Source organism: Oryza sativa, chromosome 5, assembly GCF_034140825.1.
Source record: "Oryza sativa Japonica Group chromosome 5, ASM3414082v1".
NCBI classification, from domain to species: domain Eukaryota; kingdom Viridiplantae; phylum Streptophyta; class Magnoliopsida; order Poales; family Poaceae; genus Oryza; species Oryza sativa.
In genome coordinates, this window is record NC_089039.1 from 27,084,518 (window position 1) to 27,109,437 (window position 24,920).

At 42.3% G+C, this 24,920-nt stretch overlaps 2 protein-coding genes across 2 annotated transcripts; one reads left to right on the top strand and one right to left on the bottom strand.

The window, feature by feature from the left end:
• Window positions 1-263: 263 nt before the first annotated feature.
• LOC4339489 (farnesyl pyrophosphate synthase) lies at window positions 264-3,508 on the bottom strand. The gene is made up of 12 exons (XM_015781808.3): window positions 3,155-3,508; window positions 2,505-2,529; window positions 2,299-2,414; window positions 2,129-2,215; window positions 1,866-1,982; window positions 1,687-1,775; window positions 1,458-1,509; window positions 1,263-1,358; window positions 1,127-1,171; window positions 935-1,024; window positions 793-864; window positions 264-566 (listed from the first exon to the last, which is right to left on the bottom strand). The coding sequence occupies exons 1-12, from the start codon at window positions 3,302-3,304 to the stop codon at window positions 438-440; spliced, it is 1,068 nt and encodes a 355-aa protein (XP_015637294.1). The 5' UTR covers window positions 3,305-3,508; the 3' UTR covers window positions 264-437.
• Window positions 3,509-20,963: 17,455 nt separating this feature from the next.
• LOC4339490 (myb-related protein Hv33) lies at window positions 20,964-22,772 on the top strand. The gene is made up of 3 exons (XM_015782699.3): window positions 20,964-21,450; window positions 21,567-21,696; window positions 21,822-22,772. Exons 1-3 carry the CDS (start codon window positions 21,312-21,314, stop codon window positions 22,489-22,491), a joined length of 939 nt encoding a protein of 312 aa, XP_015638185.1. The 5' UTR covers window positions 20,964-21,311; the 3' UTR covers window positions 22,492-22,772.
• Window positions 22,773-24,920: the final 2,148 nt, after the last annotated feature.

The following is a 24,920-nucleotide window of genomic DNA, read 5'->3' on the forward strand; positions in this document are numbered from 1 at the left end:
ACCCTTGAATTATGTACTCCTTTTGAGTGTTGATTGGATTCGTGAATTTGCATTGTTTTTTTTAACCTCTATAACGCGATATGCCTTACCAGTTACCACTCAGATCAGTCCTTCAGAATTACTTAATGAAATTTCATTAAGCGCAAGCCTCTTGCGTTTTCGAGAAAAAAGAAATACTACAGCAACTTGCATATTACCCTGTAACTGACTTGCTTGAACTCGTGCAAAGAAAAAAAAAAGAAAACAAGCGGCTATGATGCTAATAACAAGACAAACAGCTCATGTATTATTGTCTAATGTCTACACCAAGCGGTCCATCACACCCGAAATAACACCTTGCAACATTATTATCCAAGATCAGCAAATTGCAACATACAACATCAGTTGCTAGAGAAGAAACATGCAACAATGGACAGCTTCCTGCACAGAAACCCCCCCTACTTCTGTCTCTTGTAGATCTTGTGCAAGAAGGACTTCAGAACATTCTGAACAGCTATGCTTGGCTGGGCTTCTATATCCGCAATCAACTTCTTGTAACTCTCGTTCTCATAGTCCAGAAAGACCGCCTAAGAATGAAGTAATAAACAAGATATCAGACTTGGTTATGAACTCAATATAATGGTTGGAGATGTCGAAATTCAGACTAGGTAGAGCAACTAAACAAGTAGGCCATGATAATACAAAGCAGGAACATCCGCTATAGAAATCATAATTTACAAGAGAGTAAGATTCTTTTGACAATAAGGTAAACCCCATGAAGAAACATATAAAGCATATAGAGTCAAGGCAAACCTCTAGGTTTAGTTCTCTGTAGAGGCTCTTCACTTTTGCCACACAGGCTGGATCTTTCTTTCCATAATTTTCCTGTAGGAGCAGAACAAGTGTTTAGACAACAACCTTCACAGCATCAAAAAAGACTATGGAGATGGCTCACAAATAGAACGCTCTTTTGACTCTCATCAGCACGCTCAAGGGCTTGCACAACTAGCCAAGAGCATTTGTAATCTTCAATGTCAGTCCCGATCTATAATATGACATAAAAAATGATCAAACTACAAGAGCTAAACAAATATCAATATAGATATTGATGTTCATCTATGCTGCTACAACAGGTAAATGCACTAACCTTGCCAATAAATTTGGGGTCACCATAACAATCTAGATAATCGTCCTGTAAGAAAATATTCGTATTAATTGAAAGTAGAATAATACTCGTGGCAGTCAAATTCCTCCTGTTGTTATGTGGCAGAAATAGGAGTTACTTGGACTTGAAAGTATATTCCCATCTTAACAAGAATGTCTTCTACAGCACCATATTTGGTCAAGTCCTCTCCAGATAGCAACAGTGCACAAGCAACCTTTGATATAACAGCATATCAGTACCACTCGCAATTAGTATTTATTAACAAAACAAGGATTGCATAAACGAAGATATGGCAATGGAATATAAATTTTACCGGCAGATAAAATGAATAGTAGGATGTCTTATATTGAACAATGCGGCGGTGACTGCAAAAATACAGGAAGTTTTGAATCAACAATCTCAAAATCAAAATTATTGAAGATATAATAGATAAAACCAATCCATTCCATATATGACAGAAACATTAGGCTTATGGTTCTAAGAATAGATTAAATAAAGCATGCAAAATAGTTATTTCCAAAGTTGTTACAACGTTGACTTACACTCCTATGTTATATTTGTTTAGATCTTTTTCTCCCTCGTGAGTAGTGATAAGGTCTAGCAATTGACCTGAAGCTGTCTTGAACTCGACCTAGGAAAGCAAAACAAGATAGTAGCAGTAAGACCACAATGATCTGAAAGTTCAGACTAACCGTGTATGTAGATCAGAATGTAAAATTACCTCATTGAATAAATCAAGGAGATCAGCATAGTAAAGTTTTCCTCTAAAGTGGAGCCGAAGCATTCGCGTGATATGGTTGCGAAGGATAATTCCATCATTGATAGCAATGGAGCCAACCTATTGTGCAACAAATGGCGGCACTAGGGATAAAGTTTCATATGTAACAAGTGAAAGAAAGGTACTATAAAGTAAAATGAGTGTTTTGTTTCAGTAAATAATTAGGCAATGCACCATTCAGATAGGACAATTTCAGATTCACCAACCTGAGGCACCCGAAACCAACAAGGCTGACCACGTCGAGTGTGAGAATCATCCATGATATCATCAAGCACGAGAAAGTAAGCTTGAAGCTACATAGACAACAGTAAAGCTTAGAGGAGCAATTTTAGTTGATTTGCACCCATTATTCGGAAAGTTGAGGTTAAAGCATTACCCATTCAACGCACCAACCAAGAGTGCTCGCGAGAAACATGTCTTCCTGACTTAGAACATTGGTGCCCTTCAACAGCTTATAGCTATCGACCACAGAGAGACCACGATTGCACTTCCCTACCATATCAAAGACAATAGGTTGGAGATTTAGTGTGTTTTTACTTTTTACTCATATGTTATAGACTAATCAAGTCAAATCCATCTCACCTCCAGGTACATTGTAGTCCAACATCTGCTTCAAAGAAAATAAACAAGTTAAATTGAGCAGTTCCCAACAGTGACAATTTAACTGATAAGATCATCTGTCGTACACCCAATCTATTGTGAAGCTTTACATTATATATAATAAAAAAAGTAGCAAATGGAGAAAGCAGTAGGCGACTAAGCCGACCATCCATGATCCATCTATGGTTAAGCAGTAGGCCAAGGTTTAATAATCATACGCTTTATCACCCCAAGAATTCACTTAACCCAAAATATCACATTTTTGCCTTCCAAATGTGAGCATTATTATTTTTTCTCCTTTTGACATGGAGACAGAATTGGAGCAGCTCATTTAACAAAAGGGAATTTTGAGCCAACCTTTACTGCACTTGCTGATTCACTCCAACATAACACTACTAGTTATTTAACCAAGATTAAACCTCCCAAAAAGGCCTAATCACTCAATGCTAATAACTGAGGATCCAGAATTTACAAGCGAACCCCTACACGTGCTGCGACTAAATTAATTGCAGTTCCACCAATCATTTACCCGATCTAAACCCTACTGAAAATCCGGAAGAAACGATCCGGGAGGAGAAACACATGCGGTCAGCAACACAAGATGAAAAAGGAGAGGGGGAGAAAAGCATTACGCGATCGATCCACTGCCGCGACGAGTCGGTGAACTCGAAGGCGGGGTCCCTGAGCAGCTCCTCCTTGAGCACCCCGTAGATCTGCTTGAACTCCTCCTTCTCCTTGTCCACGCCGCCTCCGCCGCAGGCGCTCCCATTCGCCGCCGCCATTGACGCCGCCTGAGCCAAGAACACGGATCGACCGGCGGCGGCGGCGGCGGCGCAAAAGAGGCTGAAGGCTCGAGCTGGTCTCCCGCGATGCCACGCCACCCCTGCAGCGGCGGCGGCGGGTTCTTGGGGAAGTCTATCTAGGCGGGGATCGCGATCGCGACAGCGACAGCGGCGGCGGCCGAGATGGACCGGAGGTGGTGGGGCGGCCGGCGCAGCAGCAAAGCTCCCGTTTTTATAGTCGCGGGGGAGGAGACGAGCCAAAACGACGATGCCATTAGTATTCGTATGGATCCAGATCTGCGTTTTTTTGCTACAAAATTCAGTATCAAACGGAAATTTTTATAGTTTCCGTCACGTTGATGGGTACTGTAGCTGTCAGTCTCGTGGTCCTCATGGTCATGGCCTACTCCTCAACTGCTGGGTGTTGGCCTCCTGCACAGTACTATCATCCCAGATGCCAGCCCATTCTCAAGGGTGTGTTTGTGTTTTGTTCACACTGAAGTTTGAAAGTTTGGTTGAAATTGGTACGATGTGATAGAAAAGTTATGTGTGTATGAAAGGTTTGATGTGATGGAAAGTTGGAAGTTTGGAAAAAAAACTTTTGAACTAAACAGGGCCTAGTTCACGCTAAAACTAGAAGTTTGTTTGAAATTGAAACGATGTGACGGAAAAGTTCGAAGTTTGTGTGTGTAGGAAAGTTTTGATGTAATGGAAAAGTTGAAAGTTTTAAGAAAAAAGTTGGGAACTAAACCAGGCCTTAGTGATGCCTCTTTCTTTTTTTTTTGTTAAGATGGGAGTTGATGGTTTAAGCATGTCAGTCCCGATCTATATTATTTAAAATCATATGGATTAAAAATAATATGAATAAATATGCTTATGTTTATATAAAAACCAATAAAACTTATCAAAAATCAATATCATATTTTCTAGATTAATACCTCCGTCTGAGAATATATAGGATTTCATCCATATAATTACATAGATAAAAATATCCATATAAAGGATTTCGGTGGGATGTAAGTATATTATTAGAAATTGGGTGAGAAGCTATAGTGTTCGATGGAGTTAGAAATTTTAAGAAATGCTGCAACTTGTAAAAATTCATTTAAAGAGGACCCATGACTTGTACAGTTTTAGGTGAAAGAGAGTGGACGGAAAATGTTTGATTGAGGAATGAATGAGGTCATAGCTAAAGACGTTCATGGCCGTCCAGTGCCAAAACCTGATGACGCACTATCAGGCGGCTGGGTATCATTAGTGCAGACTGCAGAGTAGGTGAGGCACTGGAGGTTTTACAAGTTTTTTTAGATACGTGTGGCGATGAATCAATGTGCTCCGTTGTTTATTCCAGCTGTCAATGTGCCACATTTGTACTGTTTAATTTACTCATGTTTTTCGTAGAGTTACTTTCAGTTCTTCCTCGTTTGTTTGTTAGCACTTTTTCGAACTGTTAAATTATATGTCTTTTACAAAATTTTCTATATAATTTTTCTTTAAAAAATCAAATAAGTACATTTTTTAATTTATAAATATTACTACATCCGTTCTAAAATGTAATAACTTTTAGCTATTACAAGCTAAAATATAAATATTTTTAGCTAAAATATAAGTATTTTTAGTTATGAATCTGAACAATAAAAATACTTATATTTTGATTTTAGGATGGAGGGAGTAATATTTAATTATTCATATGTTAATAAGTTATTTCGTATTAGGTGCGCTGAAAATCTCTCCAACCTGGGGCATAGAACGCAGCCAAATTGCAACGCACAATTTTGACGTGTCTTCTTCCATCACGCTATTGCGCGTGCAGCATAAAACTTTTCTGTCGTCATAAGCACCACAGTTTTTTACCTGCGGCACGCAACTTGAATACTGTTGATTTGCGAGAGAGATTTGGTCATTTAACCCTCTATAAAAGTGGGTTCGATTATTTAATTCATGGCTCACTTTTATTGACTCATAGTCCCGCGTATCATCTCTACAAATGTCAATGAAATCAATTTGACAACGAATATAGTGCCAAATCATCAAAATTCAAAATTTACCTGATTGTGCACCACGTCGTTGAAAACTGGATGTAAGCCTGTAACCCTCTAGAGAAAAAGTTCGCTTGAGGTCCCTTATCTTATCGTCGAGATTTAAAATCGTCTCTAAACCGAAATACAAGGTATAATCTTATAAAACTAGATCACATTAAGTACCAAGACAATATTACTCCTGTTTTTGGCTGACGTGGTTGTGAGTTAGCGTGGGACCCATATTAATTATGGTTCTGTTTTGACGTGGCTGCCTAATGTGATATTTTTTAAGATTAGGAATGCGTTATATTTGGTATTCTGGATGATTTTAAAACTTGACGACAATGAGGGGCCTAAAGTGAACTTTTTTCCAAACTCTCTGTGTGTTCTCTCATAAAACTAGGCCTTGTTGGCCTAGTAGCCTTACTCCTGCGGAAAAAAGTTCACTTGGGCCCTTCATGTTGTCGTTGAATTTCAAAATCGTTCCTAGGCTGAAATACCAAATATAACGCATCCCTAATCTTACAAAATCGGGTCACATTCGGTCCCAAGGCAATTTTGCTCCCAGTTTTGACTGATGAGGTATATGGATAGGTGGTTTTGCTGACATGGCATCCTAGTTAGAAAAAAGAAAATTAAAAAAAATAAGTGGGTCCCACATGTAAGTGGCCCTCTACTTTCCATCATCTCTTATCTTTCCCTAGATCCCGTCGTCGATCGAGACCATGACCGTAGCCATCGAAGGCCAGCGATTGCTGCAACACGGTAGGCGCGAGGTACGTTACCCAATCTCGATCGGTTGATACGTCTGCACAGACGTTAAGATGCAGCCGATCGATACACCGACGGTGCTAGCTGCATTCTTCTCCGCATGGACGGTCGCACCGAGCGGCGCGCAAGAGCGTCTGCCGTGAGATCGATGGTGGTGGTGGCAAAAGATGGCCACCGCGTGAAGTAGGCTAGAATCATCGTCTAATGAGTTATAAAATGAGATGCGCGCCACGTCGAATCATCTTCCCTTTCACGTACCGCCGCCGTCAGAGCAACATAGTTGCTTCAGGCCCCATCACCGACGCAGGGAACCGCACCCGTCCAGCTGTGGCTTGGCACCACACCATCGACACCACCGATGACGGCATAGCCCTTCCCGCAGCTGATGAAGCTGCATCGTGTAGGTGAAGGATCTGCAGGGCGTTGTCAACTATGCCCCGGAGCTCGCAACTGTGCACCTCCAGTCCGTCTTCCTCATGGGGACGGAAGATGGCTACGCCTTTGCTTCCGGCAGTCACCACGCTTGTGCTGGCCAAGCGCAGGGGCCATGGGAGCCATGACCAGGGTTTACGATTCCGACAGCCCCTTCCGTTTCAGGCACCGACGGAATTCAAGATTTCGCGAAATCCGGTGGAAAACCGGTAATTTTTGAACAAATTTCATAAATCAAAATTTAAATACAAATTCCATAAGTTTACCGACAAGTTCTCGAAAGCCGGTTGGTTTTGGTGAAATTCTGATTGAAATCATCAAAATTTCAATCATTAAGTGTTTTCCTTTTTTAATTTCGGTCGGTTTTGGCCCATGTAAGTGTTTTCCTTTTTTAATTCTTTATTCTTTTCTTTTCTAATGTAAGTTTCAGTAAATACACATAATACATCATTTTTTTCAAAAATTTATATCCCAATAGATTCTATGAATATCATAGTATTTATAATATTTTATTTGATTTTTTTCTTTTTTATCAATTTAAATTTGAATTTGGATGAAACTTCTTGAAATCTCAGACGGTTTCTACTTTCGAGTCTCATCGAAACGTCGAAATTTCGATTTCGTCGAAATCGTAAACCCTGCCCATGACCACGACAACCTATACTGCAGGAGCAGGAGCACCAAATTTATTCCTGTTTTACAAGCTGGAGGTTTAAGATTTTTAGTACTATTTTGGTTCAAGGGCGATTTTGAAACTTGACGACGAAGTGAGGGACCTCAAGTGCACCTTTTCCCACTCCTGCTACACGCCTTCACCTGTACAGCCCCGGCCCATGGCCACGGTTTCTCCTGGACTCTTCAGTTACTACGACCCCATACCCATAGGCCGTTCACGCTGCGCAGATCAGAAAGGCCCAACACATTTTGCCGGGCCACCCCCCGGTCCCGCACGACGCGCCGCCGTCAAATCCTCGTGCGCGGCCGGCCTAGCTGCCCCCCTTCCCCGGCGAGCACCGGTGCACGTCGCGGCAGGTAGTCGGGCACACACAACTGTGCCGTGGCGGCTGTACAGGTGCCCGTCCGCCACCCCGTACGTACGTGTAGACCCCCCGATCGAAAGGGAGGTAGACATGACATATGCATCGCCGGTGTCCTCCTCTTCTCCTGCAATTCAAGTCATCGACGTCGAGCTAGCCGGACCGGCGAGAAAACGACGGCGACCCAAAAACGAAAGCGATCGATACAAACGCACGCATCTTTTCTCTACTCCACTGCAGTCTTCGTCACACACATGCACAAAGATAAATCATTGATTATAAACAAACAAAGGGACTTAAGCCTATTCTCATGTTTACAATTGAACGACCAAACGACCTGGCACGCTAAGAAGAGAGCGTTGGCGTCAAGGGATGGGCAAGACGCCAAAGGGCGGTCTCTTGCTCCATGCCTACAACCACATCGGACCAAGGCCGGGAACACTTGTTGGACACGCAGTGGTTCCTCACGTGCCAAGGGTCATGACCATGTCAAACCTACGGCGACGCTCCCTCTGAACTTTGAGTCGGCAGGAGCAGTGCCACTCATGGAAGGAAACAACGTTAGAGGAGAAGCAATGAGGGAGGCCGAGACTTGGGAGGACGGTCTACCACAAATGTAGGGACTCGGGTCACCCAATTAGAATGTGATCTATTGTTTCATCCTTTTGGTCACAGAAGACAAAACAGGTTGGGTGCGGCAGGCCACGCTTCTCCAAGCGGTCAACCGTCCAATAGCGCCAATAAGTGACCAACCACAGGAAATAGAGCAACCGAGGTGGGGTGAAAGAGCGCCAGATAGGTAGGTGCTGGAACGAAATACTTCTCAAGAAGAGGGCAAGGTAGGCCGAGCGGGTGGAGTACGACCCCAAGCTGTCCCACTCCCACCTCTAGATGAATGAATCAGGTTGGCCCTCGGAAAGAATTGTTGACCGCAATATCGACCAAATCTGCAGGTATTACAGTATTGAATGGATGCCCAAGGAGCCACGAAGGTCACGGATCCATTGGTTGTTGACCAACGCATCAGCGACCGAGAGCTTCCGGTGGACACGCGTCGGGTTGCGACTATAGAGTTTGGGTGCCCAAGAGCGAAGACTCGAACCCTGTAGCCATCTCTCCTCCTAGAAGAGAATATATTTGCTATCACCAAGAACACAAGTCATGGAAGCGGCAACAAACTCGCGCTATTGCCTAGAACATGGGATTTGAAGCTCCTACCAGGGGCGGATCCCACGTAATTCATGGGTATTCAGTTGAATACCCATGAATTTTGGACACAAACCTAATATATATTGACCATAATATATATGTACCACCATAGTCTATCTAGATTTGTGATATTTATACCCTAACAATTCAATTCCACCCTTTTCTAGCTCTCCTCAGCCCAACAAGATCAATAGTCTTCCTAGTCCCTCCCTTTCTTTTGTAATATATTCATGCTAATTTGATTTTCTTGTTTACATTTTGGTTGTGGCAATTAATAAGCAATTACTTTAATGCCCACTTCCTCCGTTTCATAATGTAAGACTTTATGTCTAGATTCGTTAACATCTATATGAATGTGGACAATGCTAGAAAGTCTTACATTATGAAACAGAGGGAATAGTTATCTTTGCAAATTGTATATACATCTATATATTGCCCACTCAGTTGTTTTTCTCTACATGTTGTTGTCTAATTGATATCAATTGTCCTACGGAAATAAGTTATATTTCTTTGCTAGCTACTAGTTTCTTCGTGGTTTTATGAGTGTTTTCCTTCATTAGCAATAAATCAGAATATCTTTGCTACATAAAGCTGTCCACCTATGCTATACAATCTCCAAAAATTCCGAATTCTTTGGTACTCTTCACTCATACTTAGATCAATAGAAAATTGTTTGATGCTGATTATAGGAAATTGTAAATGTTTCTATATATTTTATTATATATGTGCATAGTTCGTAGTAAAGATTATGCATCAAAATGATGTATCGTACAGTCAATGCGTCAATCGGTATCGATATATCTGCTATTTTAGAATTCCGAATACCCATCACATAAATCCTAGATCCGCCACTGGCTCCTACCAGGACAAGGATTGGGAGGCCCGCTGAGCCCAGAGCCATCTAGCACGGAGCGCGATCATCGTGAGCTCCATGTTGTGAATATCTAGCCCCCATATTTCAATGGTGCGTAGACACGGGACCAAGTCAGTCTGCAGTGAACAACACCGCAAAATTTATCCTGCTCATCGATCGATCTCTCTCTCTCTCTGTGAATGTATCCTACACAGATTCAGGCGTCGAAATTACCTCACGTATAGGAAGGAGTAATCTTTTTCAGAGGTCACGAATCAGCAAAGCTAATCATACAATTACGTGCCCCCTTAAGTCAATTGGATGCACGGCCCCGACCACGATTTGCAACCAATGCCGCTGCGTTACTACCGTTTACCACTGGTTGGGATCAGTTCGGTACGGTGTTCATCATTTTCCTCACCACGTCCATCCAGATTTGATTGATTGATCGATCGATCGGAGCAGCTAGCACAGGAACGCATGCATGCATTCTTGATCACCAAGAACACCACCCAATTTAAGACGGATAGAGATCAATCACAATGCACAAGCCCCCGGTAAAAAAAATAAGTCCAAACTTCCCATTCACTTTGCTGTTCTCCGGCCGCTGGATTATTCCGGCAGAAACAGTTTGATTCATCGAACTGATCGATCTTAATTCCCGTGCTGTTTAGTGCGTACATGCTCCGAATCCGACACCTTGTCCCTTATGAACAATCTTACATGTGATATATTCATGGGATTTTTCACATGCAGACATGGGATTATATCCATGAACAATGCGTCACTGTGCAATTGTCGATTAGCGTTACAGCTGACGAGCACGATCGATCGCATGCAAAAGCAAAGCAAAGCAAAGCAAAGCAGCACACATAATTTCTATGCGTTTTGCACTGCCTTTTCACTCACGAGGTTGCAGGCTCTCTGCAGCTAATGCAGACGACGCTCGTTGTTGGTGCCGACACTTGAATTCGCTGGTCAAACCTCCCGAAAATGCCACGTGGGGCCCATGGACCGGTGCCACGTATGTCAAAAGGGCGGGAAGAAGCTTCCCGCCATTGACGTCGTCCATCGATCCCATGCAGAGAAAACGACGCATGGTGGTGGTGGCAGTCGTGGTCGTTATTCCGAATATTTTCTCTCTGAACATTTTCTTCTCTCTTTAGCTTTCTTGTGTGCTGCCGCCAGCGACTTTGCAATTGCAAGCAGGGAACATCTATCCCTGTCCATGCACAATTTGCTAGTATATCTTGCTGCAGATTATTCTGCAAGCATGCCAATTTGCATGATAGTAATCTGCATATATATATATATATATATATATGCGGTTGCAGTTTCATCTTCCATGGAGATAATATCATTATCATTTGGTATGCATGCTTGGCTGCTTGAAACAAGGGCTTGATTTGCTGTGTTGATCAGTTCGTCAATCTATCATCCCTACTCATGTATCTGATGTAACATGCAACTGCTACGCAGTGATGTTTTTGGCACTTAATTCAGTGTAGCTGAGTCATCTAGTACAGACCTTGCTGGTTGTCAGTTGTAGTAGGAGTACTAAGCAGAGGACAGCAACGGCTTTGATAAGGGGAATTAATTTGACAGAGTAGTCATGCATGCACAGAGGTTGCCATGAATGATAAGAAAATGTTTAAGGTCAATGTCAGAGAAAGATTTCATGGGAAGCAACTATGTCATGCAAGATTTCCTTGCACCTTACAGTGCTAGAATATTACTTGGCTATGTGTGTGGACGAGATAGGATTGATTATTTGATAAGATTATCTAAGGTGGTTGCGATGGCTTAATTGCCATTGTGCCTTTACTTTGTGACATGCATGATGGAAACTTGGATTAGAGGTGGCATCTTCTGATCACCAACAAAAATATCACTTGAGAAATTAAAGATCAGTGACCAAGAGAGAGGGACAACTCACAAAGTGTATGGACTTTTTTTGAAGGAAACAAGTGAGTATATATGCCCTATATATGCAATGCAAGAAATGTAAAGCTTCTAGTAGTTTTAAAACAAACAAGAAAAAAAAGCTTCAACACATGAAGATGATGGAGCAGAGTAGCAAAGGTTGTCAGAAGCCACAATGTTCAGAACCTTTTTGCTATTATTCTTTTTTTTAATAAAAACTTCGTTTGCTGATTGATTTCTTATACTGCTGATGTTGAGCTCAGTTCAACCAATATATATCGTTGCTTAACCAGCAGATAAAGATATGCAGGATCCTCCAATAGTGGTTGCTTGCGATTCACATTATGGTACCATCTTACACCTAAGCTGTACTTGTAATGAACTAGAGGCTCAATGTCAAATTCAGTACAGTACAATAGTACAAATATTCTGAATGTTCAGTTTCACAAAATCATTTTGAGTACAGGAATCAAGATGGGTAATAAGAAGATTCTGTGAAACTTCAGTCAGCACCTGTATTCAGCTGTTGGAAAATCAATCAACTGAATTATTAGTCGGTAAGCTCATCACACACTAATTGATTCCCTTTCTAGATTACTCAATGGTTGTTGAATAAAAAAACTGATCTTGCTAACAGGGCAAGAGAAAGCTTTATGATCAGCACCCAAAACACAATATGCATGCCTAAAAGCAGAAGAAAACAAGCAAAGCTAGCTAGGCACAATGTTAACTACAGTGTTCATTTTGTTCCCAAACTTTCTTGTGACATCAGATAATTCACTAGCTACTATGATTACCTACCTTAACCAGTCCAATCAATTTTCTAATCAGTTTGCTGTAAATAAACAAGCAAGAGAAAGGATTGATGACAGAGGAAACAGTGGTAGCCCTACTAAGAAAAAAGAGCAGCCTAAATTAGGTGAGGGGGTGCTTAATTAGTGCACAGTTTGGTTTGCATGCATGGCTTGAATATAATTAAATCAATAAACACCACTGTCTACTAGCTCTCCGGCCATTGTACCGAACAGCTTAATCATGCAGGTTACTCATGCAAGGCAAGTGCACATCACGCTATCTGTTGTGATGGTAACGGCATAGCACTGCACACACCAACCTCCTCTCCTCTGGCGACGTCGCAATGACTAAACAATCAACATGTGGCTACTCCAATTTATAGTTTTATATGATTCTGAATCCGATATGTAATAATTAACACTACTACATGCTAATGTTTTTTTTATATAAAATTTCCTTTTGTGTTTAGTTTAGCTAGCTAGCTTTGGGTTTGCATAACTTCAAAGAGGAGCCAGCATGATGCATGCTTCTTTCCTGTGCTTTCTTTTCTTTTCTTTCTCTCTTAGCTGCTTTTCACTTTCCCTTTCCTTTCTAGAGGAGGCAAGTCAAGATCAGGTCTCATGTAAGATTCTTGGCTGGATCTTTTTGTCCATCAATAGGGACATGCACTTGTAGAAGCTAATCGATTGGCCACTCTACGTGTTATGGAATCTGCAATATAATTCTCTGCATATACACGACCTACGACCTTGTATTAGTCACACTGGTAATTATAAGCTTATAATATACCCTGGTCTCGTGTTCTTCGTCCACTTGTTGTCTGCAATACTGAATGTACCACACTGTGGTAGCCAGTACCAAACTGCATGGAGTTTTCTTAAAGAAATGGAGAGAACAAAAGGTACATATACACACACAGCCTTATTAGTCAACAGATTATACTGGTATTGTGATGGGACTAGAAATTAACGACTGACGTACGTCTGAAATTTTTTTCCATGACATCTTAATTTGATGGGTTTATGAACTGATTGAAAAACCCAACATGTGAGTACTACTTAACTCCTACTGGTATTACTGTTGGGAGTATTGGAGCTAAGCTAGAGCACTGAATTCTGAAATCATGTTCAGTCTACATCTGAAAATTAGGTCGAGCACACTCGAGATGCATGTGTGAGGAGTGATGCATTTTGTGAATGAGTAGAAGCACCAATCGATCAGTAACCGACAACTTATGAATTCGGACGAGATGATTAGTTTACGATACCTTTTCTGCAGCACCAGTCCCAGTCTCCTCGTGCCTTTTTGGTTGGTTTGAAAATGGCCACTGTTTTTGTTTTTGTAACCGCTCTGAATTTGAAGCTTTGATTGGAAAATGAAATCGCTCCTACCTTGGTGAAGTAGCTTGAAACTTTGCCAAAAGAACAGGACAAGATACAACCCTACAACCTACGAGCTTAATTTTGTCCCTGATAGTACGTATGTGTGATGGGTAACTGGCTCTCTGTCCTTATTTGACAACAAAATGCTTGCAGCTGAGAGGTGTTTGTTAATGCCTCTGTTCACTTCACTCATGGATGCATATCGCGAGTTGTCGATTATCCTGAATTTTGTTGCTTGCTGCAGTGTCTGAGATTGAGCAAACTGCACTGTCAAAGGGCCGAAACGACTTTCCTTAAAAGAAGGACAAAACGAAAAATACAGGAGATATTTTTTTAATATATTTTTTACAGTCGCACTGAAAGATACTCCCTATCCTAACATCAAATATTATTGACAGGAGGGATAGTACCGATTTTTCTATTATTTTTTATTAGTGTTACAATGCTTTTTCTGTAGATGCTTCAATGCTCAAGGTGTACCATAATTAACACCAGAAATTATATCTCTCAATATGTAAGAATCATAAAATCACTTTTTTTTGTAAAAAAAAAAAGAGAGGAGAGGACCAAGTAGCTAGTCACCAATAAGACCAAACTAATCCTATCAGCGTCTGATGAGTCTGAAACTCAATATATTTCTATTACATTCTTATTACCTTAGTGTTACAGTGTTTATCCGACAATTTTTTTAATGTTTTTCCCTTGGTGATGTTAGAATGCTCAATATATATGTACCATAATTAACACCACAAATCGCGATCTCTCTCATTAATTATCTTCTCAAACAATAAAATCATTTTTTCTTAGAAAAAAGAGAGAGGACCAGGTAGCTAGTCACCAATAGTACCAACTGATCCTATCAGCGTCGCCTGACGAGTCCGAAATTTAACACGAATCGATCGAACCCCTGATCATTTCCCCTGAGGATTGAGATCGATCGATCACATGACTGTCAGTCTCATGCTCGCACGAACATACGCAGGGCTAGCTCGATCTAGGTACATTGTACACGACGATCGACGATCGCGTAAACGCAAGGCTCGCCGCGGCTTGCGCGGCCAGGCCACCGAACCGGCGGTGCGCGTACGCCTACGTAGCCTGCCGCCTCACCATCCAGCTACACTGGACTCGGCAGCCTGGGTTGGAACCCATGTCCCGCACACGAAAACGAAGCGGTCCATTAGCGCATAATTAATTAAGTACTTCCTTCGTTTCACAATATAAGTTATTTTAGCATTTTTCACATTCATATTGATGCTAATGAATTTAGACATATATATCTATCTAGATTCATTAATATCAATATGGATGTAAAAAATGCTAGAATGACTTACATTATGAAACAGAGAAAGTATTAGTTTTTTTTAAAAAATATATCAATATAATTTTTTAAGCAACTTTCGTATATAAGCTTTTTATAAAAAATACAATATTTAGCAGATTGAAAAACGTGCGCGCGAAAAACGAGAGGCAAGCTGGGAAGTAGAGGCAACGAACAAAGCTGATCACTCACATCCGCGTAGCTCATGCAGCAGCTACAGTTGTCATCAGCTTAGCTAGCTAGCTACTCCTGCATTCTCTTCTGCCGTTCGATCGATCGATTCTTGGACCAGCCTCGATCGAAGCGACGACGGCGACCCTCGCCGATGGCGGCATGATGCCAGCGCCGTCGCCGCGCGCGCGCGCCGGTTGCATGGATGGATGGATGGACGCATCGTCCGCATGCAGCGCGCGCGCGGGCGCGACGGCGACACGCCACCGAACGCGCGCGCGCGGGCGCGAGTACGCGGGCGAGCCAGGCTAGAAATTGGTTTAGCTAGCTTTCCCCAACTCACGCTAGCTAGCCGCACGGCTTCCGTTTTCCTCTCTCTTCCAACCTTGGCTTGTGGTTGTAGCATTTGCAAGTCATCCATCACCTACTCGATCGATCTCTCACTCGCTCTCGGTGTAGTGCTAGCGAGTAGACGCTATCATTTGCCGTTATCCCGCAAGCTACGTACATACGTACAAATATGGCCAATTTGGGAGTATCCTAATTCGTGAATTTAAGTTAGTTCTGAAATAGAGTTATAAAGTAACCTAAATCCAACTTCATCCTTCTACTAGTTTAGAGCCATTTTGGTTTGATGCCAAAATGTGCCCTACCATGTATTTTGAATAGTAGTTTGACTAGTGTTTGATTTGCTATCAAAATATGCCAATAAGATGACGCATAAGTTGTCAAAATATTTGGTAGTACCAAAATTTGCCTATGGTTTGGTATTGCAATATTTTGACATAGTAGCAAACCAAACAAGTACTTATTTTGTGAGAGCACTTTATTTCGCTACACTAATTTTTTTAACGTGGAGCTAAAATTGTTTGATTGTGCACTAGTGCTGAAAAGGTGGAGTTGGAGTTTGAGCTGTGACAAACAGACCCTTAATTAGGGCACTTTCTTTTCGGAGTATAGTTTTGACTGAATAGGTACACGCTAATTGAGAAACATGTTTAGCATATGATTAATTACTATTAATTATTAACTTTCTTTTAAAAATAGACTTATTTGCATTTTTAAATGTACTTTCTATATAAAAAGATTTCGTACGAAACATACAATTTAGCAATTAAAAAAGAATGCTAATGAAAAATAAGTACTTAAGCTCAATTAACTCTTTAGAACGTGTTCTTAATTAGTACTCCTACTTCCTGTCGACACTCTCTAGTAGAGGTAGAAGGTAAGTGGTACATCTGATGATGATCACTGTAACAGACTGACAGAGTGACAGTGTCCGTCCTCCTCATCTCACCAACCAGCCGGCCGTGGATCGGAGCTAACAACAGAAATCCAACTGTAACAATGCAACATTGCAATTCAAGTCATCATAGCTCTAGCTACACCTAGATGCATTATCAGGGCCGTGCAACTCGTGCATCAATTTACTCGAAATTCAAAAGATGAACACAGGTTCTGATTATTGCGCGGTTGACCCTGTGTTGAAACGGTTGCTGAGAGAGAGAAATTGTGGGGAGACAGCGTGTGGTACGGCTGCTGATAATTGCAGATCTCGATCAACATGTGGGCATTGCAAAGCAGCAATGGCGTGTTACTCTGCTCTTTCCCCTGAATGAAAAATAAAAATAAAAATAAAGAAAGAAACAAATGAATTGCATTTCGAGATTCCTAGTTGAAAATGCTTCATCAAAACGTGATGTTTTGGACTTTGATTTGTGCAGAACACTTTCTGGTGGCGCCGTCGATCAGAAGCTGGATGATTGGAGAATCGATCACATTTGAAGCTACAGACACATATACCATGCCGTACAGGCGACTCCTTGTACCTTTTTTTTTTTCCTTCTTGTCTGTTTGCTTTCTTTTGTTCTATCCATCTACTCCTCTTGTCGAGTTATCTGATGATGATCACAGCCTCGTGCAACATCTGTATACAAAATCTCCTTTTCCCTTCAAGTACAAGGATCATGGTGCCTTTGTTCTTTATTCTTCCCTGCTACTATCTCTGGTCCCTCTCTGCCCAATTTGCTGTCCTTCTGTCCTCCCATCCCTTTTGCTCTGAATCCAAAGTAAACATTGTGTAATTCTCACCCTTTTTCTTCAGTAACTCTCAGGCTTCTATCGCTTTTGTTTCTTGATTTCGTCTGCAGACAACCTTGTGACAGCAGGTTACACGACAAAAATCAAACGATGCTATATATACTATACTACGATCGAGTAATATTAGAGGGTGTTTGGATCCCACCCAAAAATTGTACACCATGTCACATCGAACGGTTGAACATCTGCATGAAGTATTAAATATGGCTAAAAAATAACTAATTGCATAGATTAATTGAGACTAATTTGTGAGACGAATCTTTTAAGCCTAATTGCTTCACGATTTGACAATGTGGTGCTATAGTAAACATTCGCTAATGATAAATTAATTAGTCTTAATAAATTCATCTCGTGGTTTACTGACGGATTCTATAATTAGTTTTTTTATTAATGCCCGAACACCCAATGCAACACCCTATATAATATCTGATGTGACACGCCAAAACTTTACACCCCTCGATCTAAACACCCCCCTTATTTGTTTTTTTTAACACGGTTTACCTTTTTGTTAAAAAAAAAGGGAACAAGAGTAACACGATTTACACGGCATCATCGTGGTAAGGTCAGAATTTGGTGCTGTGCCACATAAGCTACCGACGAACAAGAACAAAACGAACAACTGGGCCTTTGAAAAATCAAAAGGGGGTTGAAAAAACTGAACGCCGTATCTGTGGACACGCTGCTGTCGACGATCGATGTTTTCCTTTTTCTGATCCCCCAAAAATGATTGCAATTTACAGCAGGACAGCAGGTACGCACGTTGCTTTCTCATCACATCTTTTTCTTCATTTTACTTTCTCATCATTTGTTACAGTAGTACTTTTTACGTTCTAAAATATAACTATTTCTAACACATTTAGCTTGTCCCCGACTGAAACTATTCTATCTATCCCTTCCTCTCAACAACCATTCTCCATTTAATTAACTCACCCATTTCTTTTTCTCAATCAATGATAGTATTTTTCCAATTATTTCTATCAACTTTTTTAATACTTCAATCTACCTAAGATTAAAAGTAATATATTTTGGAACATACTCCTGGACAATCGCGAGGACGTGCGCCAAAGCCTGAATTTACATACAATTCCATCGACATGTGTTTGAATTAATTCCTTCTCTGAACACGGCAATAAGCCAGGGATATTTTTTCTCTGTCGGTACGACAGATTATAAAAGACAGCAAGGGTAATGCTCAGAGAATGAACAGCTGATCAGAATTCAGACACAGCTCGATCGCCCATTGGTTTCTGGTCGATCTCCCAAATCGCGCGTCATATCGATCATTTCCACTGCTGATTACTACTGGAGATTTGATCAGCTGTGGTGTGAGCAGGCAAGACGTTAAATCCGTCGCCGTCGTCGCCGCGTGCCTCCACGACGCAAACAGAAAACGATCGCCTACGCAGCCTGGAGCAGTGTCCAGGCGCGCGACGTACTATCTAATCTAAGCGCGCGTGCGCGCACACGAGCAAGTGAGCGCTCGTCCTTCTCGAAAGTTGTTATAAAACCGACGGTAACTAAACACGAAAGAACACCATAAGAGACACGTTATAGGTTAGGCAGGTTTAGCCGAGATCTACATCCTGAGATACCGATTACGAAAAGCTTACTTTTGATTTAGCGTAATTATAGTGCGTCTGTGTATTTACGATACTCGATCAGCTGGCTGGATTAAGGATCGTAAATACCAGACACACTATATCTATTATCATCTTTAAGTTTTAATTTATAATACATTTTACACATATTTAACGCAAACGTTATAAAATATGGCTTGGCATGGCAGGGTGGCTCCACCTGTCGGCGGGAAAGGAGGGGGGGTGACGCGGCGAGACAGCGATCAGCGGGGTTAATTGCTACTTGACCGCGTCCGAGGATGGAAAAATGTGGCGTATTTGTATTGACGCGCGGACGAGACAGCCCGATGGGCACACCAAGGTCGGCAGGGCAAGGCACGGCCACGGAAATCAACGGTACTAAATTTTATGTTAAAAGAAAATTTCAACAGGGATGTGTAAACTTATGTTGCTTGAGGTGATCGGTGATACACTACATAGGTCGGGCTACTTTTGTGGTTGTACCATATTTGATATTTCTGTTTTAAGTAGAGATGGGGAGAGTGTTTTCACGTGTTAAGAGGATATTTTCCTCGTTTTCTTAAACCATATGTATAAGAGAAATTTTACGGTCATAGATTTGATATCTCGGGTATCAAGTTTAACATTAGAGAATACGATTACTCCCGATATGTTTTTAAGTAAATAAGATATAAAAAAGTTTACCCTATGTAAAAGTCACAAAAAAAAAGGTTTTTGCCCTCCTTTAAAAAATAAAATAGTATGAAAAGCGATGATGCCAGTATCATATACTCCCTCCGTTTCACAATGTAAGTCATTATAGCATTTTCCACATTCATATTGATGCTAATGAATCTAGACATATATATTTATCTAGATCCATTAGCATCAATATGAATGTGGGAAATGTTAGAATGACTTACATTGTGAAACGGAGGAAGTATATGTTCTATCTACTAAGATTCAAGGCTTAAATTTCCTAAAAAAATTCTGAAGTTTAAATTAAGCCTACACATTCAGATAAAAAAAATCTACAGATTGTTACATGAACTATTTACTACGGTATTTGCCTTCTCTGCCTCTTACTTTGTAGATAGAGTTTAGATTTATTTTTATCAGATGCCAGTATACTCCGTATTTATATATTTTTTAAAATATATAACTATTTTGTTTCTAAAAAAAACTATTTGTGGCAAGCTGGAGATATAAAGGTACGTATATATAAGAGGGCATCCGCCTTGATTACTTAAGACCGTACCAAAAAGATGAACATGATCACAAAGCTTGTTATAGAGTTGTCATGCTCACGTAACCCAACGCCTAAATCAAAGGGATCATGCTAGGAAAAAAAACATAATTAGAACACTGATTTAAACAAAAAATGAAATGCTAGAGAAACATAAAAAGCAAAATCGTCTAAAATTCCAATTTTCCCTCCATTTTTCATTCTTCGCCACTGTAATCCGATCGTTACCGTGTGTCCGCTTTTCTTCCATCAACTAATACAGCACCTGCGCTCCGCCACATCCATCAAACGATCAGTGAGATTAGTGACTTTAATTTGATTAATCAATTAATTAAATTAATTATCTCTCTCAAGATCAGCGAGTGGCCGTGAGCTGATTACTGTCATCAGTAGTAGTAAACACAGTGATTCCCAGTCAGTTCGATCATGTCACGACGGGCGTTTTCAGGGGGTGATCAAGTTGGACAAGTAAAACGCGATGATCTGACGCGATTTTTCTCCGTACCACATCGCGATTCTCTGCACAGGTCCCCGATCGAGCTCATTGATGGCTTACAGTTACACTTGCCATTAACCAGTGTTTAGTCTCTCTCTTAACTGTACTAGCTGGATTAGTATATTATATTGCTGTCCAAAGCAGAAATCAATCTTAGGCAAAAAAAAAAAGAAAAAGAAAATGGAAACTAAATCTCTCTGTCTCTCTCTCTGATCTCTAACTAACACTGTAATTAGAGAGAGAAATTAAGTGAGGCTCTTTGGCGCGAACTAGCAGTATTTTTATCCAGCGAGATGGAGGTATCTTGAGCTCTAATCCAGCGAGCTCGAGAGGGGAGTGGCAGCTTGCTTAGAAACCACTTGATCGCTGCCTCACCTCACCACACCACACAAACACCTATTCTCTCTCTCTAGCTCGCTGTCTCTGTGTCTCTCTCTAACTGAAGTTGCAGGAGTTCTTGGCAAGCTTCCCCATATATACCCGACCACCACCGGGCAACGGTTGATCGATATAGCCAGTGAGGAGAAGGGTTATAGAGGCTGATCGACCATCGATCGACGTCGTGGCGAGCGGCTAGTGTTCGTTGTCGTCGTCGGCGGCGGCGAGGTGGTGGTGGTGGTAGCTACGTAGGTTGTGGACATCGATCTAGAGGTAGAGGCAGGGAGGGGGAGGAATGGGACGGCTGTCGTCGTGCGGCGGCGTGCAGGCGAAGCTGAGGAAGGGGCTTTGGTCTCCCGAGGAAGACGATAAGCTGTACAATCACATCATCCGACATGGCGTCGGCTGCTGGAGCTCCGTCCCCAAGCTCGCAGGCAAGCAAGAACGCACGCAATTCAAATGAGACACCAACTGTTCGATCGATCGATCGATCGCCATTGCCGATTTGGCGAGCTTGATTGGGCTAATTTTGGTTTTTTGGGTCGTGCAGGGTTGCAGCGATGCGGCAAGAGCTGCAGGCTGCGGTGGATCAACTACCTCAGGCCAGACCTGAAGCGCGGGAGCTTCTCGCAGCAGGAGGAGGACCTCATCGTCGCGCTGCACGAGATCCTCGGGAACAGGTCGGTTTCATGTCTTGGATTCTGCATTGCCGTTTCGGAGCTTGCTTGCTTTCTTGCAATGGCGGCAGCCATGGAGGTTGGTCGGAGGGATAAAGGATTTGAGGGGGAATAATGGTGTGGTGCAGGTGGTCGCAGATCGCGTCGCACTTGCCGGGGAGGACGGACAACGAGATCAAGAACTTCTGGAACAGCTGCCTCAAGAAGAAGCTCCGGCAACGCGGCCTCGACCCGGCCACGCACAAGCCCATCGCCGCCGCCGCCGCGGCGGCGACGTCCTCGGAGTCGGCGGTCACCCAGGTGGATGAGGATCACAAGCCCCACGGCGCCGCCGCCGCCGCCGCCGCCGCCGACGGCCTCGCCGCGAACGCCAAGCAGTCGGTGTTCGACCCGTTCCCGGTGACCGACTTCGGCGCCGGCTTCGACCTCGGCGCGGCGAACATGGCGGCGGCGCTGTACGGCTCCCACCCCGACGACGGCGCCGGGTTCGTCGCCGACTACAGCAGCGTGCTCGACGTGTCGGAGAACCTGGGCTACGGCGAGAGCTCCAGCAACAGCAGCAACTGGACCTGCGCCGAGGTGAGCAATGTGCTCGACAGCGAGGTGCTCAACTGGGCCGCCTCGGCCGGCGCCGACGCCGCCGCCAAGGCAGAGCCCTTCGCCGACATGGAGCAGCAGCACAGTGGCTATGGCGGCGAGTATCAGGTGGAAGACGACGCCACGCTGGAGCACAAGTTCTCGCTACCATGCCATGAGCAGAGCTTGGCTCAATTCGACTTCAACTTGGAATACTTCTGATCAATTAATTTTTACCACTCCTTTTTTTTACCACACTACAGTATATTCTACACGTACAGGATAAAGAACCATTGGAAGATTAGGATTGTTATTATTATTATTACTACTACTACATGTTAATTTTCTCTAGCCCGGACTCTACTCACACTGTTTCTTTTTTCTTTTTTTTTTTGAGAAAATGTATACTGTTTTTCTGGTTGGTTAGAATAAGAGACATTACTACTATACACACGAGAACATTGTGCACTATAATAATAATATTATTTTTTTTGAGAGAAAAATAGTCGTCTCCTCCATCATGCTTTGTGCTACTAATTTCTGCACGTCACTGAGAAAGCACATGTACTTTTTTGTTGATTTTTTGTCCTCCTCCGCCGTGTGATGAACTAATCAATTACTACATCATCAAAACCTTAGCTCGCAGCACAGGTTGCTGTCACGCTTTTAGCCTTTTTTCCCTTGATTTGTGTTTCACGAAAACGGAGAGAGGAAGCTAGCATAGCATATATATATTTGCTTATACCATCTTGAAAAATAGTAGTACTACGTGTGGCCCAGCTAAAGAAAGGAAGATTAAAACTGTCCATGCCAAATTGCCAATGCAATGCCATGCTAATGCTAGCTAGGCTAATCTTGCAATTTAGCGTTTCCTTGTGAAACTACCAGGGCCCTGTTTGAAAGATTAGCCCAGGGCTAATTTTGAGAGCTAATGTTTAGTCATGAATTAGTAGGCTAAACATTAGCCTAGAGTGGTATGTTTGGATCCATGGGCTAATTCAAGGCTAAAAGGTAGAGAGAGAGTAGAAAGAGAGGAGAGAGAGCTACTTGTTGATGGTCCCCATACAAAATTAGCCCCATTAGCACCCCTTGGAGGGGCTAATGTTTTGAGAGAGGCTAATTCATATTAGCTCAAAATTAGTCCACATGTTTGGATTCTTAAGGGCTAATTTGAGGCTAAAAGGTGAGGGCTAAACATTAGCCCATGGAACCAAACAGGACCCAATTATGGTAGCGTGCAACTAAAATTAATTAATTAATTAATTAATTAATTAATTAATTACATCCATGCGTCCGTGACCGTTCATGGCCTCATTTATGATGAAGGGCTCCATTGCGGCATTGGCTTCTCGTGGAATCCTCTTTGCAAAATATAGGTCTCTTTCGGCAGACGGGCCAACGCGTACATACCAGGACACAGTATCGAAGACGATGATGGTGACAAAACTAGTCCCTCCGTATTAGAAAGACGACACTTTTTTATTTTTTATGTCCAACTTTTGATCGTCCGTCTTATTTAAAAAAATATGATTATTATTTTTATTGTTATTAGATGATAAAATATGAATAATGATTTATATGTACTAATTTTTTTACTAATCTATTTTAAATAAGATGGATGGCCAAACGTTGAATAAAGAGGTACCAGTACGTAACCATTCTAAAATACTCCAGAATAAGATTGGACTCATCCTTGGATTAAGAATCAGCACGTAAGACATGTCTAGTTTCATCATACTCCAGTTTTGAAACGAAGGGATCAAAGTACACGGAAATCACGCCACCCCCCCCCCCCCCGGGCGCCCGCCACAGTGTTGCTGCGTTGAGTGCAGTCGATCTCCGCGCGAGAAAAAAACCAACGTGAACGGTGTGCACGCGGATGAAAAGCCGGCGAATCCTACCGCGCGCGCATCAAATCGCGTGTCGAGGCGAAACGAACCGAGCGAGCGTCGCGCGCGACACACAAACACAACGCGAGAGGAGGCGAGGCGAGCGTGCGTGCGACTGCGAACGCGAGCGAGCGAGCGAGCGGTGGAGTTAAGCCGCGCCGATCGGGCCTACTTTTGCGGGCAACATGTGAGCAATTAAGCCAGCCAAGTGAGCGGAAAGGCAGCTGATTAATATTTAGTATGATCAAAGCCAGCCAGGGGAGGGGCTCCGCTCATGTGCTGTCTAATTAATACGACTACACTATTTGTGTTTTGTGATTATATATGGTTATTATGGTTTGTCTTTGTGATCAGGAGCCACAAGAAAATGGTGGTGGATATATACTTTGGGTACGGAGGTGAGGTTTAGCTTACTGGCAAGCACTAAAGTGCGCGACAACTTGGCACCGCGAGAGCATGAGCTTGGCACCGTGAGGTCAGCTCATGCTCCGTCGTGAGGCCCCGTCTTTTTACTTATACTTATATTTATCAGCTAAGTAAAATTTAAATTTTCAGCCTTGAACTTGAAGTTGATTTTAGTGTTTTCTTCAAAATTTATTTTTCAGCTTTTGTTTTTAGATCACTAGAAACATGTATATAAAAATTTAAATATGGTGTTTAGCTTATTCACGATGCCACACGTGGTCTCGTGGCCAGATGGATGACACTGCCAGGTGCCATGGCGGCATCATCACACACGAGATCATCCAGCTTGAAAGACAA